An 18,317-nucleotide genomic window follows, 5' to 3' on the forward strand; every position below is an offset into this window, starting at 1 on the left:
TTAATCTGAGGATATCAGGGCAAAGCTCTTTAGTAATCAAGCCATCTTAGACAGCAGAAGGGCAGTTGATAAATCATACTTACAAGCTGGGTAGTGCAGTTGAGGAATAAAAACATATTGCCACATATAACTTTCCTACACTAGAGATGTATTGCAAAAATAGCTGAGAGATCATTTCATCTGTTGATATTGAATCTATAGCAGCATCTTCTCCCGAGACACAGATGGCTCTCTGTTTGCAGGGAGTAATCAGCATGCTGACCTTCACTTTTAATGAGTTGTATCTCCTCGACAGGAAATTTGAGCCAGATGCAGTGTTGCCCGGATGAAATCTGAGTGAGGAGTATATTCAGTCCTTCAGTGGTGCATCTATGTATGAATATGAATGCCACAGTGATTATGGGCTTACCATGAGTTTAATTCGCCTGCCTGCTATAACCCCATTTTCTAATCCTCCAGTGTGTATGAAAAACTCACCAACCAAAAGTTTACTGTATCTGCGTGAAAAAAGAAAAGGAGAAATTAGCATATGCAAATGGTCACGTCAATCTTTGCACTCTTTTGAGGTGATGATGATGCAGTGTCACAGTGTCTCACACAGAGAATAGCACTACGCCTCACCCCAGTCTTAAACAGGATGACTCAGGGTTCCCATAGGCGCAGCTGCAGAATCCGTTGTCCGCTGAATAGATAAACACTTGGTCACCTCTCCTCAGGGTGCCTTGTATAACACTGAGGGAGACAAAAACAAATAGAAAGTGACACCACCTCACTCTGATGTCCCCTATGGAGTCTGGAGAGGAGACAGTAGTGCTGTGGGAAATATAAAAATGAAAATGACCGTATGATTACCAGAACTGACTTGTGCAAGGCCCAAGAGTGCAGCCTTCAGTGTGTGTTTAGCTATGCACTTGACCTTTTATGTCTTGGAAATCCTGCTCCTGTGGGCCACTGATAGAGAGGGTGTAGTGAGGGGAGATAACGGCACGCGCACACGCACGCGCACACACACACACACAGTCAAACATAACGTATGGTTTTCTGTCTATGAACTGACAGGGTTTTGCATTTCATTATGTGCCATTATGTCAAAAACGCGCGAGGGATGGTCTTTAAGACTGAAACGCAGATGCAGTCCATTCATTATGTCGCGCAATATGTCAGAGTTGCCCCCAGCTCATTACTGTGTGTTCCACATGCACCTGCGCTCCTGCAAGAGAGGGCTACACTTCACCAAATAAGGAGATGTGAGCGACCATTGATGGGGTGACGTTGAACGTTGAAATGGGAAAGAACCGGAATATTTTAGATGGAGACCAAAACCTGAGGGGGAACACCGGGCTAATCTGGTTACATAAGGAGCCAGTGGATTTGCAGAACGTCTTGGCACTAATCCGTTAAATGTTCAAGTGTCCCACGACAGACTAACATAAGACACACTTGTGGCTCTGAAGGCACAGAAGCGCAGCGTGCACAGAGAGCGCATGAACATAAGATAAACGCACAGACTGATGTATTTGGTGTCTATACATTTAAAGGCATCCCCGCAAATGCTGCTATGCCTTACATTGCAAACCCAAACTGGCTGCTTGTGCTGTTCGCGCCCGTGACGATTTCGCTGACGTGCCACTAGCCACACCACCCAGGAGACAGAGAGGAGAGCTGAGCGGGGGACTGACTGGAAACCGGTTTCTCTTTCTTTTCTCCCTCCTTGACGACCGTGGAAGGAAGCCTACTGCGCAATCCCCGTGGACGATATTCAACGAGTGACAGTATTTGACCAGTAGCATCACCCAGGCTCTTCTGCAGAGATGGAGGTACCAGGCTTGGCGCACAACATCACCAGTCCATTAAGTCCCTGCGAGGGGATGATCAAGGACCTGAGCTTGGACGCCATACAGTTATGTGAACGAGATGGTAAGGGGACCATTCACAGTGCTATGTCTGCTTGTCAGCGTGGTGTTGAGAAATGTGCGCGCATTTTAGGTGTAATATGGCCTATTGTCAATTTCCAGAGACGCTGCAGCACATGCAAAATATTTTGTCTTTTGTTTAAGCTGCATGCTGAACCCTTGCTGTGTGTTTGAAGGGAATAGGGGCCGGTCGCTCTACCGGTTCTTTGGATGAAGGGATGGATGGTTGGTGCGTGTATGGAATAGCAGAGTGCCTTTTCTGTGGCACCAAGGGTTAGTTCATCCATAAGAGAGAGGTCTCTGCTCAGAAGAAACGTATATTCTTGCAAACTGAGCAGTCACAGACAATGTTGAATGATACGGTTCTGTGTTTCAGCACCACAGACATGGACAGAGGCTGGCAGCCACCCCGCCTATAACCGCTGCTTGTCTTTTTCCTTAATCAATGTATTTGCATACAATGAAGAGAAGCCTGTGTGCTTCCAAACTGCTCAATTTCTAATCTTATATTCCAACATTCACTTATAAAAAACTCTATTTCATCAAGTCATCCAGCTGCGTGCTGGGTAGTCTTCTAGTTGACTTCTCCGAATTCAAAAGTTTCCTGGTTATTTACCATCAAATAAAGAATTTATATGATTGTGATCATACATTAGAAGCCATCTTTAAGCTAGTTATATGTTGTCAGAATAGATTCGCAGTTTTTGTTTTTATTTTGTTTTGTTTTGTTTTACAAGGGGAGGCTTCACCCTGATGCGAATTTAATGGTGGAGGGAAAAAAGCAAGTCATCATCAGGAGAAAATGAGAGACTCAGGCATGGCTGCACCCACATGTGTGTGTGCACAGGCGGTACAGCCCTACACACCCATCAGTGCAATTACACACAGTCGTTTCCACATCTGAGTCAAGACGTATGGCCACAGAGATCCCCCTTTTAATTAAGATTTCTAGATTACTGAAATGAAATGTGATTGCACCTTTTCATGGATGGATAGATTTAATTTGGCTTAAAAAAATCACCAGATTATCTTGATCTGTGTGTGGATTGGCTGGTTAGAGCCAGTTAGTGTAGACACCACCCATCCTAGAGTCAATGGTGTCTTCATTAAGCCTCTAAAAGACCCCCAGCATCTGATCACAGTGCAGTCATTGTGCTTCATTTCCTCATCTGCTCCTCATAATGTAATAGCCTACAGCAGGGTGCAGTCTATATCCTCTTAGTGCTTTGCTGGCTGGTTTTGAAGTTGTAATTTTAATAATGGTATACTGTGGCCGGACTTCTCTAATGGACTCTGTGCTAGCTTTGTGCTTCCTAAGCTGCAGGTGTACTGGCAAGCTTTTTCTTTTTTTTTCATCATGCCTGGCATTCGCAGCACTACAGCCACTTTCCTATTTGTCAAGTAGTTTAACCAGTGTAAATGGTCTCTCTGTTTCCTTGAGACACCTGCATAGTCCCTGTTTATGGAGCAACACAGTCACAATGTCTACCTTCTGTAGAGATTCTGCAGAACAATTAGTGGTTGTCATATAGCTGAGTAGTTTCAATAAATGCTAGTTTAAAGAATACAACTCTACTAGAAAAATTCATATAGTCACTGCATAGTTGATAACAGTGTTATAAATGCCTTGTATCCACTGCAAATTCTCCAAGATTTGGTTTGACACTTGGTGGACACAGTAACATACTTGTACTCTTCGCTATAAGATGCAATCCAGCAATCCATTCCTTCAGTAAATAAGTGAAGCTTGTGATGCTAAATCCTGTATGATGGTCTGTGGTGTTGATTGGATTATGTTGGAGTTTCTGTTATTTTGACCACCTCTGTATTTCAATGACGCTTAAAATGACCTCCAGTTATCTCTTGTTCACATTTCCTCTGCCACACCCAATGTAGAAGACTGCACATCTTGACCTCTCCTTTCTTGGAAATAGAGTTGTTTTATTATCAGGTCAAAATAAGAACCTTTTTCCAAAGACCGTATTCATTTCAGTTCCACAGCTTCTAAATTTGTCTCCCAAATCCATTAATATTTAATTGCCAGCATGAGAGGCTTATGTGCCTATGCTGACCTAGCAAATGGAAATGCATGCAGTTTCAGTAGGCCTACTGTCTGTGTGAAAGTGCTCACATACACACAATGAGGACTGTTTGAGCATTTCAATGCACAAAAGAAATTGTGGGATAAAAGTTGTTTATGTGTGCACACTGTGTTGAAGGCACAGCCTTAATGGTTCACTTTAGTGATGGGATTGTGACATGAATAAGTTGGGGGTAGTGAGTGTTTCGCTGAGAGTGATGAGTAGTAAAAAAATGAAAGAATCTGCTCATCTGAATAAGAAATCTCTGCTGCCTGTGTTCAGAAAACCTCTTCTATTATACTGAATATATGCTGGATGCAAATTTGTCACCAACCTCTGAGACTCAGGCCACCATTTTGATTTTATGTCCACAGTTAATGCATACTTACAGGGGAATAATGAAATACACACTACATGTCTCGAAAGGCCTTTGTGCCACAGCTGCTGACATAATTAGCCTGAGTTGATCGGTGATGGATGGCTTCCATTTACACAAGTGATGCTGTGCACTTTGTGAAGCCTCTCTGTCTGAAACACTGCAACTCGATAAATAGACTGGATAGATAGATAGACAAACAGACAGGTCTGTATTTATATTCTGGGGCTATACTGAAATATCTTTGCATGATTTACAGTTAAAAAAAACAACCTTATTTATCTTATACTGGTCCTTTATGCAGCCCCTGTTTTCGCCCTCCGTCTGAAACAGGCAGTGTTAGCTCTTGTCTATTTAAGGCCCCCCTCCTGATGAGCCCACTCTGTTCTGACTGGTCAGCTTCCGAGAGCTGTATCACAGCTGACTTTTGGCCACTTAGTATGCTATGTAAACAATCAGTAGTAATAGGATTTCACTTGTCTTTCTTTTTTTTTCTTTTCCTTGAAATGTCAACTTCTCAAATACATCTGTACATGTTGGAGCCAAAATCCAATCTTAAATATGTGAGTGGACAATGCAAATAACTGTTTGCAACCACCTTAGCAACCAAGGCTACATACTGTAATAGACTGCCGTTTATTAGCATATTTGAAAAATTTGACATCAACTCATTAGCTACAGAGAGAAAAACAAGCTAATAGCCTGAGCAGGTTGAAGCCGTGGACATGCATTAAGCCAAAGCTATAGAAGTTTGACCATGTTTAACATGGACATCTGACGTAGTAACATTATATAACATCATTGTAATACAAACAACAGAAAATCAGTCAGTACTGACAACTATTGGATGAATTTCTTTCAAATTTGGTAAATCTTTCCATCAAGATTAACTTTTATAAGTCTTCCGTCACATTTATAATTTTAGATACTTTGGTTTTTGACTAAATACCAACAACATTAATGGAATTCCCATAAGCCTCTACTGTACTTTGTGCTTGCTAATTACCAAATATTAGCATTCTAATATACTAAACTAAAATGATGAACATGGCAAACATCTACCAATGCATGTTAGCATTATCATTGAGAGAATATTGGCATGCTGGAATTAGCATTTAACCTGAAATGGTTAAAACCCTCAGCAGCACTTCTCAAAATCCTCTAATGATTCAGCGGTGGACATGTGTAGAGCATATCCAGTGTGATCCAACAACAGCAGGACGGCCTTATGACATACAACATTATCTGAGTAAGTTGGCATTTTAGTTTGGCCATGTTTTATGGCAGCAGCTGCGTGCCATGGCTGTGTTGGCAAGTTGCAGGTACATGTTATGCAGCCACTTATTATCTGCATAATATATTCACTGGTAACTGACTTTACTGAATTCAATAGTTCAGAAAGTCTTTTGAGATTGCTTGCAATGCAGTCTGAACTTAAAAGTCAGGAAATCCCCTAAATGTCCTTCTTCAGTGACTGCTGGTAGATAATATTCCAGAGACATTTAAGACTTGTGCTACAAAGAACAAGAACACAGTTGACGCAGTCTGTTGTTTAGGAATTTAAATTCAATGCAAATGAGAAGTGCTGACTCATTCTGGTTTTGGACATATTTAGAAAACAGCAATGTCCTCCCTAAAGGTCTCCTGGATTTAATTAATTTGTAAGAATATGGATGGGTCAATCCTGAACGCAAGACTTGTCTTTTGCACTGAAGGCTGTGTAATTAAAGCGTCTTTACTAAGTCTTTGTTTGCTGTTCAGGAGCTTATTGATGTGTAAAAGGTGGAACACAGACTATGCAGCCCTGATGAACAGGGCATTGTTTACCTCACTCTGGGAGAAGGATGCTTTTCTGTTGGCAGCTTCTCTTGCTCCCAGCATGGTCTCTGTCTCAGTCTAGCCTGTGCATCAAGAGGAACAAAAGCATTTTTTTCAAAGGCCTGTGAGCATCAATGTCTATTGAGTGTTGCACTGCTCAAGTCTGCAGTTCAATTTTAGACCTAATGCTGCAGCTTAAAAAGTAGGAGGCTTGCCTGTCTGAGTGCAGTGCCCACTTGTGCAGTCAGTGCTAGTATCTTCTGCCAGTTCTTTTTGCACATAGTACCATGCAAATTGATTTTTCAACATTAACCTGGACCAAAAGTTGACTTGTTTTGAAACAGAGAGACTTCGACCTTTAAATGGGTGCGCCATAACAATCTCACAGGCTGGACCCTTTTATCACCAGACACAAGAGTAGAGTGTAAGAGTGTACATTTACATTGTGTAGATGGTCTTGAGTGGAAATCAAATCACTCACCTCTTGCCGGTAAAAAGCGCTAAAAAGTAATTCACCATATCAAGCCAGGTGTGACTGTAACAAATCTTACCACAGAGAGCCATTAGGGTGGCCCTACATATGCATGTTAACAAGATTTGTATTGATCCTTCTGCCTCCATTGTTTTTCCACACTGGCATTTGACTGCATGCTGAGCAAAAGGGCAGTACTCTGTAAGGTCCATTAGATTTAGCAAATCTAACCAAGTAGGCTGTCCATCTTCTGATGTTTAATGCTTTTGCTATGCTGCACATATCTTGCTCTGTCCTGCATTTTGACACTCTGTTCAAGCATGTACTGATACGAACTCGCTCACATGTATCAAGTTGAATGTGCTCATACTGTATGTCAGTATGCAGTCCCTGAGCATGTGTGCACAGCATGAGTAAGCTGTGTTCCTATAAGCTCCTAAGCATTGGCTCAAGAGCTGGCAATTTTTTCTTGATCATGATTAGGCATCCTACACCTTCCCCTACTGCAAAGCAGTATAATACAGTGCAATAAATAATAAGGCAAAATAACAGAAGGGCATTACAATATAATGGATTCAATGGTAAAATTATGACTCAACAAAATAAATATTAGCTACAGTAGCAGCGTAAGTACAAACTAAAGTAGTGAGAGCCAAGATACAATGCCAAACAATACATTTAAGTCAGACTGAGGGTTTAGGCCTCCCATGTGAGACTGCAAAGGGTTTTACTTTCTCCCTTACTGTCTGACCTTCATGCTGCTTGGCTTTCGCTCCTCCATCTTTCATCCTGTGCTCTCACAGTCCCAGAGGATTCAGCTTAGCACTGGATCTCAAAAGGCCTGCTGCAAATGTACCTGTACACATCATATTCAGATTCAAATCTAAATTAATTGCCAGGAAGTTGTAATCAATTTTATTTATATCATGAATTTCGTAGTTCTAGTGCAGTGCCCGTGCAAAATCTGTTTTTGCTGTGTGTTTTTACTACAAAGTAGCCTGGGCTATTCAAAGTGTTTTCAGTTTCATACATTTTTTTGAGGGTCTGAGGTGTATTTCACATTTTAGCTGCCAGAGCTCCGCTGCCTTATAGCCTCTCTAACTCTGGTTCTACGCTGTGCTCAGTGTGCTGTATGACCAGTGGCCAGCAGATAGAGCAGCAACAGCAAATGTGTGCTTCTTTTACCAATATATTTATCTATAACTTTTACATTTCTTATCCAAACTATGTCAAACTTGGCACTGCACTTACTTGTGCCTGTAGCAAGACACCTGTAATGTTTGAAATCAATCGGATGAACAGTTCAAGAGATATGTGAATAACAAACAGACAGACAGACAGACAGACAGACAGACAGACAGACAGACAGACAGACATTCCTGTCATTTATAGATAGGTGTTGACATCCTGTTGGCTCAAGTTTAGTGTTTAACCATTACATTATGTCTGTTAATGACATTCATGTTTTTTCTAGATGAATACAAGCCTTCAGGCCTTGTTTACCCTGACAACTTACATTTAAGCTTGACTGAGTAGTCTTAAGAGTGTTACGTAGGTAATATCATAGTGCATTTGGAAAGCTTCACTGTGTCGGCGTAATACCTCCATTTGCAGGTTAATTAGGAGAACATTAGAATAAATAAGAGTATTAAGTAATTAAGTATTAGAATAAGAATAAGTGTGAATCACAAGGAGCTGGGAACGTGTGGACCTGCATGAGATCTCCTTGCAGAGTTTTGAATGGAAACATTGGTGTTGACATTAGCATCGTAAGAAGTTGAGGACAAGGATGCTACTTTGCTTCAGGCACAACACAGCAACTAAGTTAGCAGGTTTTTCATCCTTGGTGTTTGGGTTAGTTTTGGTGTTTACATTAATATGCTGCAGGTAGCCTGAGGTAATGAGGATTAAAAATGGAATACCCTGAAAGCTTATGTTTTGTGATGAATGATTAATGATGAATCGGCACAAAACATCTCTCTTAATATACAATAATATCCACATTTGAAATAGTTGTACTGGCTGTCCTTTAAGGCCTGTACCAGCATGTTTATAACCAGTCTCAACTTGGGCAAACACTGCCTTCAGGTGTATCACATTTTCCCGTGACTCACATATCATAGAGTGACAACAGTGCTTTTCTTTTTCTTGATTTTATTAAAGGTCAGCACCATAAAGTCTCAAGTGGGATGATCCAGTGCTGGCATCACTGTCTGGTCCGAGCTCACAGAAGTCTGCTTTGTCATGTCCCTGTCTTGACCCTTTCAGTCTGAGCCAACCTTATCAGCTCAGTGAGGTTTAAGTATAATGAGATGAGGTTTAAATGTGGGCCAACAACATAAGATGTTTTCATAAATCCAATCAGAGAGGTGTAGGAGTAGATCTCAGAGCTGGCCATACTGCAGCAGAAGATGTAACTACTGGCTTTACAATTTTACTTACTGGAATCCCCTTCCCCCAGTGCCACTAAAATCTAGTTTAAGCCATGTGAACTGAAATCTGTGTAAATATACTGGCTCAGCATGAACATTTGTTTCCCAAAGACCCATCTGTTTTATCACTGAAAAAGTCGTCTTTCCACAGTTGATTCACAATTCCAAAGTGGAATTATAGGTGTTATTCATGAGCAGCAGGTTTGTCCAAGCACGTAACACTAGCTGCTCTTTCTTTTGCGTTAAACATGATAATTTCTGGTAATCAGCTAGTAATGATTAAAAAGCAGTAATTAGGAGTAAAGTAAGTGGGGGGTGTGATCTGGTCTGGTGACAAAGAACATACATTTGTCTCTGATATATGTTATTTTACAACAGCTGTGATTCGAAAAAATATCCAAGCGAAAATGAAATTGCATGTCTGGGATTCTTTTTAGCTGTTTTCAACTCTCAAGGGCAAGCTACACATTGCAGGAATTACCTTCTGGCTGTGATTTCCTTGAATGAATCAATCTACAAACGCTCCACTGTTGGAATGTTGTGTGTAAATAGGCAAGACAGAAGAGTCCACGCAGCCCAATTATGCAATTACTCTTTTATCTCACCCTCTAACAGCTGATGAGTGGAGATGGACGTTCCATGCTCCGCTGCTTCTGCTATTGTGTACTCTCTATAGAGTCCAGCTTTGTTGTGCATTACTCCCAAATTCTGCATTCTTGTGTTTTACACATTCTCGTGTTTAGACCCCAGAGCGTGCACAGACAACACATTGTTCCCATGCCAAGTGGGCGTTTTTGTGTGTGACGCAAAGTCTATATTCATCCTAATTCTACAAAGCACTTATTCAACTATATTTTGACCTTTTCACTGGTCCAAACCCACACTTTGGATTGTGAATTGTGTTGTATTGTGTTATGCATGGGAGACCTGACAGATGCAATTCAGACAAATATTAGATTTGTCTTTTTCTGTGATGAAAAACTGTGTTGCATTGGCCTTTCGGTCCCAGCTTAGAATGACATGTCACAAAAACTGAAATTGAAATTATACTTAAACGAATGGCTGAATTTCTTTGACATTCACCTGCATTTTAAATGTCATTGTTGCAGGCTTTTGTTCACTGCCCGCAGTGTGTTAGCTGAGGTTTTTTTTTCCCTTACTGCTGATTATAGATGGATCCATCTCTGCTGAGAGGAGGGGAGATTTAATCAGCACCATTTGAAATATTTAATGCCTCATGTGTTCTCGAAAGCAGATAGGTGTGTTGAGGGGCTGATGTGTTTCCATGGCAACACATATGGTACTCGGCTATGCAGGGAGTTCTTTTTGTGTGATATGATAGATATACAGTACTACTGTAAAGTGACCAACTGTGAGTAGTCTGTGGAATAATTACTGACTGCAGTAGCATAGAAGATTTATGGCCAGTAAAAAAAGAGAAGAAAAGAAATAATTGTGCAAGCTAAAAAAATTGCAGTCATTATGAGCAAATTACATTCAAAACTATATACTATGCACTAATACTATATCAAATTGAAATTAGTTTTGGTAAACCAGAACATGATGTGTGTTTACAAAACATTAGTGTTTGACATTCATGTAAACCACTACTTTTCATCTACACAGGAAGTAAATCCCAGGATGGCAGTATCTCTGAGATGGAGGAGCTTCCTGTTCCCCAGAACATCAAGATCAGCAACATCACCTGCGACTCCTTCAAGATCTGCTGGGACATGGAGCCACGTAGCAAGGAGCGCATCACACACTATTTCATTGACCTGAACAAGAAGGAGAACAAGAACTCAAATAAGTTCAAACACAAGGTAACACATGAATCAGCAAACACCGAAGATAAACACCAGTGAACACAATACAACAGATGACTCACCAAAAGGCCACTTGTTGCAGTCGCTAAAAGGAATTTGCTGGATTTTATAAAACTAAAAGAAATGTGTCTAGAATTAGTTGTTGAGTTTTTTTTTTTTAGCTTATTAAGGTTAAGGTTATGCAGTAATGTGGTTCATTGCGTGAATCAAAACAAATCAAGAAAACATGAATGAATGATTGTCTCATAATTATTGAATCCTTGAGTCCTGAAATTAAATGTAGTAAATTGACTTGTTAAGGACATATTTTTGTGTACTTAATTAAAACGTATTTGGCCTTTGTAGTAAATAATTTAATGTGATATTTGTAAGTAATATGTTTAGAACTAATGTCAATTTTAAGGAAACAAGGTTTCTGCCACTGAAAAAGTATAACCTTTTAAACCTTTATCTAACTAGATAATAATTAAATACCTTTTGTATTTCATTGCATTTACATAGTGCAGAATATTGGAAGTTCAGCATTTACCTGTGGGGATATCAAGAGTTAGTCAGTCTCAGCAACTGGTTTGGTGAACAGTAGTTTTAAATTTGATGCATATCATATAGATACATGTCTAAAAAGTAGTAGTAGTTCTTTTCTCATTGCTAGAGAGGACCAGCCTATTTTTTCACTGTATATAATGATTAACAATGTTTTCTTTTTTGGAAAATCAAGGAGTAATGGCAAACTGTATCAAGTTGTTTTGAATTGGAATGAACAGCATGAGAGCAAAGGATATCTCCAGATATGATGGTCGGTTGCACACCAGCTTTCTTGTCATCAAGAGAAAATCTTGCTTTACTCCGATATAAGAAACACACATTACTTCTTTTGCCAGTTGTTCCACATGAGGTGTAGAAATAAGACTTATACCTAACAAAATTCCCTGATATTTATACATTGATTTTTTTATCAGCATTCAGTACAAGTTTGAAGTTAGGCAGCAATGTTTCTATAATATTAAAGGCAAACTGTAATCTAGACATTACTTGAGTTAAAGGAGAGCTGTACCACATCTGCATAAAAATGAATATTATAAGTCTTTGTTGGGGTAATGATAATGTATGTAGATTGTTTATGATAATGGGCCAATCACAGAATGTTATAGTTACCTTGAAAGGGAGGCTGATGTGAAACCATCATTTTTTTCTAGTATAGTTTGGTTTATTATTGAGAAAGTATCAAAATAAGTCAGTGTTCGACCTGATGTCTCAATACAAAATATTCACTTCTGTTAATTCTGCTTTTCAAACTGTTGCTCAAAGACTCCATGCTGAGCCATACATCCGAGCACTAATAGGCTAATGTACCAGTAGCAGCAGGAACATTGCAGCTCTTTCAGTGGTTAGTAATCTTACTGGCTTGTTTCATCAGCCTACTTCCTTTCCTCCTAGAGTCACTTATTCTGCTCTTTCTACTCTGTTATGGTGGGTGGCCCCATACTAGTACTTTGATTTTAGTGTGGAGCAACAGTGGTGGTGGATTAATGAGCTGCTAAGCTCCACTGAGACTTGGGGGTGGATTGTGTACAGAATGGTGTACATACATAGACAAAAGGTCAGAAACAGGTATAAACTGCCACCTGAATGTTGTACTTTTGAGTGTGTGTGTGTGTGTGTGTGTGTGTGTGTGTGTGTGTGTGTGTGTTTTTAAGTGTGTATTTTTAGAAATCCCTGCAGGTGGATGAAAGAATACGGTCCATAAATGGAGTTTCTGACCCTCTCCTTCCAGTCTATTCACCTCCGTTTTCCATCCCCTCTTCCCCCTGCACTCCCTCCCTCCAGGATGTTCCTACCAAGCTGGTGGCCAAGGCAGTGCCCCTGCCCATGACTGTTCGGGGCCACTGGTTCCTGAGCCCACGCACAGAGTACACCGTGGCTGTCCAGACTGCATCAAAACAGACTGATGGGGACTATGCTGTCTCAGAGTGGAGTGAAATCATTGAGTTCTGCACTGCTGGTAAGTAATATGCGTTACAGTGGTGTGTACATACATTTGCAGGATGTGTGACCTCAGTGCTGCATTTGATTTTGGCTGTGAGTGACGTGTGCTTGACAAACTGAACTACGGACGATAATTAGTGGAGGGCGTGAAGAGAGAGGAACGGCAAAATAAATGGAGCAGAATACTAGGGAGAATATTAAAGGGAGGCTAATTTATACTGAGTGGAGGGTCAGGAAGGAAAGATGGATGGAGAGATGGAGGAGGGGATGTTGAGGAAAAAGAAGGATTAAAGGAAGGAGGGGGGCTGTGCTGTATATCTTCTGATACAGAGGTCACTGAGTTCAACGGTGCTGGCTAGAGGCTTACAGTGGGGGAGGGGAGAAGGGGGAAGGAGGAGATGATGGTATAGAGACTGGAGGGCAGAATCTGAGGGTGGGGAGGGTCTTCCCTGAGGCTTAAGTGATCCAACACACGTATAGTCATTCACCGCGAACATCCCTGGTTCAATTCCAGCTGGCAACCTCTGTTGCATTTGACTTCTTGACTTTGAGTCTACCATCTGTATAACCACGCTACTAGCATGGTAAAATGCTAAAATGTCACCCAAAAAATCTACAAATCGAACAGGGTGGGGCAGTTACTGCAAAGATGAAAAGCAGCTGTTGAGAAGGAAGGAAGGAAGGAAGGCGAGTTAGTGTGATGAGTGAGTAGTAGTAAGTGAAATCAATGAAAGAGCATCCATAATGATGTTGTTGATCCTCTGCATTTCAAGTGGGCAAAAGATGCTGCTGCCAAGACCCTCTATTACTGTAAAATCCTCAAAGTCTCACATGAATTGTTTTACTGCCATTGATTCCTCCTGTCTCACTGTCATCAGTATAAGCCTTGCCATAAAAAATAGACTGAAGGTCTACAAAAAATCTGACTATGTGGATTAACAGTGACATTGATTAATGCATTTTCCTCATCTAACCTAAACCTAACGGTCTGTCTTTTTGTTCATGGTACTTTATTGTTGCATGAGAGAACAGTTTCTTCTGGTAACCCAAATCATCTTTGTTGGTGTGATTAAAGTGCTTGTGGGAAGACTGAGATGGGGAAAATGCCCTTACAGTTCACAATTACATTTTTTTAAAAGTATGCTTTGGATAAAATCCACACCCATTTGGCAGAGCTGCTGAAATAGTGGGAAGCGAAAAGAGATCATTATTATACCCAAAATGCTCTAAATGCTGAGTCTTTTCACGCTATTAATCTCAAGATCTTTGAATGCAGATACATCAGTTCATATTCCATCATTGTTCCTTTTTAATGATTTTTATTTCTAGTATTTCTAATAACATTTGTACATTTGTTTGTCATCCTGCTGACAGAATATAGATTTTCATAATGATTCATGTTGTGTCTGTTCCCAGATTATTCCACAGTGCATCTAAACCAGCTGCTGGAAAAGGCAGAGGTCATCGCTGGCCGGATGCTGCGTTTCTCTGTCTTCTACAGGAACCAGAATAAGGAATACTTTGATCATGCCAGGTAGGCAGCCCATCTAGGTATTATATTTACCATTTTTTAATACTTGTAGAAATGTATCAGGAAGAAAGTAGCTCCCTAGCATGGCAATGTCTGAGAGGTAGTGTATATTATCAATAATTAAACTTTCTATCTGAACTTTTCTCTGTTTTTTGGTGGTTCATAGGACTTTGAATCAATTAGACCACATTTATACTATCACAGTTAGCCTGAAAATAATTGTCTTCACCTGTTTGCGAATTTAAATGTTTGTTTGCATTACTTTACTCCACTCTTTCTCTCAAATTTCTCAAAATTCCTATAAATTGATCAATTAAGGGGGATGAAACATGTCTAATTTTGTGGTCTTCATTGATTGACTGTTGCCCTCTCTGACCTTAGAGCTCACTTGATGCTAGTATGGCCTTTGAAATAAGGAAGTACTGCATATAGTGTTAATATGCTGCTAATGATAATAAATACAATTTTATTTCTATAGCACCTCTCAAAACCAGTTACAAAGTGCTTCACAAAATACAAAAAAAATAAGTAAAAAACATCAAACACAGGAAATGAAATGCTCTGATGCTGATGGTAATAATGAAAACAGCAATGAAATGCATCATAATGCTACATTTATGATTCACACTGCAGCTCCTTTCTGTATGCAAACAGAATGAGGACCATGTCATTTTGGGTTAATGTGTAATGTGTTCTAGAGAAAGCTGCAAAAGTGAAGAGTCAGCTGAAGGATGCAGCTGCAGAAAGCATGTTGATTAATTCCATAAATCCACACAAGTATGTCAAACTATTGTAACAGCCAGCTGTACTAATAGTAATCCATAGAGTCCCTTAGGTTCATAGATTTGTTCTTCCAGTAACCTCCCGAAAATGCAGCCATTTTTTCATCTGCCTTGTGATTTCCTTTGCCGAGTGCCAAAGCCTTGTGTAACTCTGTCTGACAATAGCAGACAGTTGTCAGGGGATGCGGGGGAAACGGAAGAAACGGGGGGAAAAACATGCTTCTGGCAGCAAAAGCTTCTCAAAACTGTTTTGATGTTAGAGAAAAGCGTGACAGACGAGGGAGAGACCGAATATCTTTGGAAAAGCTGATTTTAGTTTGTAGCATTGTGCTGTCAAAGTGTATGAAACATATTGTCTGGGCTGATTTTAGAGCATTTCTCCTACTTCCTGTTTCCTCATGTAATTGTGCTATCCTTTCCCTTTCCTTTATCCTTAACCCTCAGAGGAAGTGCCTTCAGCTTACCAAAACTCTCAGTTTCTGTACCAAAACCACCAGCTTGAGAACAGTCTTTTGTGGAAGCCTTACCGCATGACATCATCTGCACAGACTTCTCCCTTTTGCTGAGTAGCAGCTGCAACAGTGTACCGAATGTGCTTCTGTTAAACAGCACCATCATGTGGGGAGAAACAGTACTGACATTACAACTCCATGGATGTGGCCATGTGACCTGGGTGGGAGCAGAATAATTCTATAATGAACACAACAAAGCATCAATTATGGATATAATGACAACCTCTGGAGTGATAGTGGTATAATTACAATTCATAATTTGAGCTGTGGAGCTCAAATTTCACAATAATAATAATAATACATTTGATTTATACCACATTTTTCATTCATAGTGAAATTCAAAGTGCGACAGTATTCATAACATAGAACACACAACATAAAAGAAATAGTGATCATAACTCAGATGTAAAAAACGTCATTAATAGAAAGGTTTTTAGGCCTTTTTTAAAAGAGAATGGGGTCTGTGCTGCACACCTGCTTAGGAAGCTGTTCCACAGGAGTGATGCAGCAGAGCAGAAGGCTCGATCCCCCATGGTGCAGAGTTTATTCCTGGGGGCCCGGAGGAGCAAGCTACTGGCAGATCTGAGGGTGCGGGTGGAGGTGCTATGGTCAGTTCCTGTAGGGCAAGGAGGCATATGCTCATTGATAGATTTGTATATGAGTGGCAGGACTTTGTAGTGAATCCTCAAGGAGACAGGGAGTCAGTACAATGAAAGCAGAATTGATGTTTGTGTCTTCGCACTCTCATCAGGAGCCTAGCAGCGCTATTCTGAATGTACTGGAGCTTCTGGATGCTCCTGCTGGGATTAACCCTGTGGGGAAGATATTCAGCTGTCACAGAAGCATTCATCGCTTTGCGTTTTCATCTTCTAATATGCTTTCTGAAAGCTGCTTTTGTTCCTGGCAGTTTGTGTTGTTATGATAAAGAAATAATTTGTTTTTCAGTCGAGCATTATTCTCTCCTTAGGTTTCTGTGAGGCAGACTTTATTGGGCTAATGTCATTATGGCTGCAGAGATAACCAAATTAGAGTTGTAGTTTCTTGCACATTTAATCAGCTTTATTCTCATGTGTCACACTCTCTCACACACTGTTAAACTCAAATCTGATGAAGTAATGGATGTTACCACTGTCTTGTAGCATTTCCAAATTACTTTCATTGGCTGAGGGGGGGGCACAACAACTGCAGATAAAAGCAATGTGGCAGATTTGTTCTTGAATGCCCCAGAAAGGAAACTGATAACATGATTGCTTCTTGCTCATGGCTGGTTTAATTCTCTTTTTTCTAAACTTTAGGGAGGCGCAGGAGAACCAGATGCTGCCTTCAGTGAAGGACAACAGTGGCAGCCATGGCTCACCCATCAGTGGCAAGCTGGAGGGCATTTTCTTTAGCTGCAACACAGAGTTCAACACAGGCAAACCGCCACAAGACTCCCCTTATGGCCGCCATCGCTTTGAGGTCCGTGCTGACACTTTCTTCAACCCCGACACCAACCTGTACTTCGGGGATTTCTACTGCATGTATACAGCCTATCACTATGTCATCCTGGTCCTGGCGCCGAAGGGCTCGAGAGGTGACGACTTCTGTAAGCAGAGGCTCCCCGCTCTCGACATCACCAACAACCGTTTCCTCACCTGCAAGCAGGATGAACAGGGTGACGGTGGTCTGGTGTTCCACCATGCTCAGGACGTGATCCTGGAGGTGATCTACACGGAGCCTGTGGACCTGGCATTGGGCACAGTGGCTGAGATCAGTGGGCACCAGCTGATGAGTATGTCTACAGTAAACGCCAAGAAGGACCCCAGCTGCAAGACCTGCAACATCAGTGTGGGACGCTAAGTACAGGCAGAATGTAGGAAAGGGACGGAAGGACTAGGGGTGACTGACCTCTACACACACAGGAAGTCCACATGTACTGACGATGAAGCAGACCAACACATGCATGAAGCAGCAGATTTAGTAGACTCCCAGAAATGCACACCAACATATCTCTGACACCGCTCTGTACTCTCAAGAGACCATCATTCCCAAAGAAGAGTGGACGGAAAAAAAAAAGAGGAAGGTACACACACTCTGACACCTGCACCGTTGTCTCCTCATCTTAAAAGGATTTCCCTAAATGTTGAAAACATAAAACATACTTAAAGATATTCCACATAAGGAACCACTGAGTGAGAAATCTATACCTGGGACACCAACAACACAGATCCATCCATCCATCCTGCAAGTCAACACTGGCGTACTGACCAAACCCTTTAAATGTACTAACAAACATGGGCTGCTTGGAATCAACTTTGTTTATTTTAATGAGTTGTCCCATATTTTATTAATGACATTTGCCTTGTTATTATTGATATGCTGTTGATCGAGTGTCCACTGTCTGTGTGGACAAGTATTTGTTGTTTCCAATGACTTTGACTGATTTTAGAAATGTTTTGTTGTCATTCAACAGTAGACAAGTTCAAACTTCTTTTTACCTCCTACTAGTGGCATGGACTGGTACAATTTTATAGGGCTCAATAGGAATCTTTTCTTTATACCAAAGGTATTAAAAACCAGACATAAAACCGCTGTGGAATCTTAATAGT

At 40.8% G+C, this 18,317-nt stretch overlaps 1 protein-coding gene across 1 annotated transcript; it reads left to right on the forward strand.

The window, feature by feature from the left end:
- The first annotated feature begins 1,799 nt into the window (after positions 1-1,799).
- Positions 1,800-18,018, forward strand: LOC128372847 (phytanoyl-CoA hydroxylase-interacting protein-like). Its single transcript, XM_053333030.1, has 5 exons — positions 1,800-1,917; positions 10,719-10,915; positions 12,746-12,920; positions 14,321-14,438; positions 17,025-18,018. The coding sequence occupies exons 1-5, from the start codon at positions 1,812-1,814 to the stop codon at positions 17,566-17,568; spliced, it is 1,140 nt and encodes a 379-aa protein (XP_053189005.1). The 5' UTR covers positions 1,800-1,811; the 3' UTR covers positions 17,569-18,018.
- Positions 18,019-18,317: the final 299 nt, after the last annotated feature.

Source organism: Scomber japonicus, chromosome 14 (assembly GCF_027409825.1).
Source record: "Scomber japonicus isolate fScoJap1 chromosome 14, fScoJap1.pri, whole genome shotgun sequence".
Lineage (NCBI taxonomy): Eukaryota > Metazoa > Chordata > Actinopteri > Scombriformes > Scombridae > Scomber > Scomber japonicus.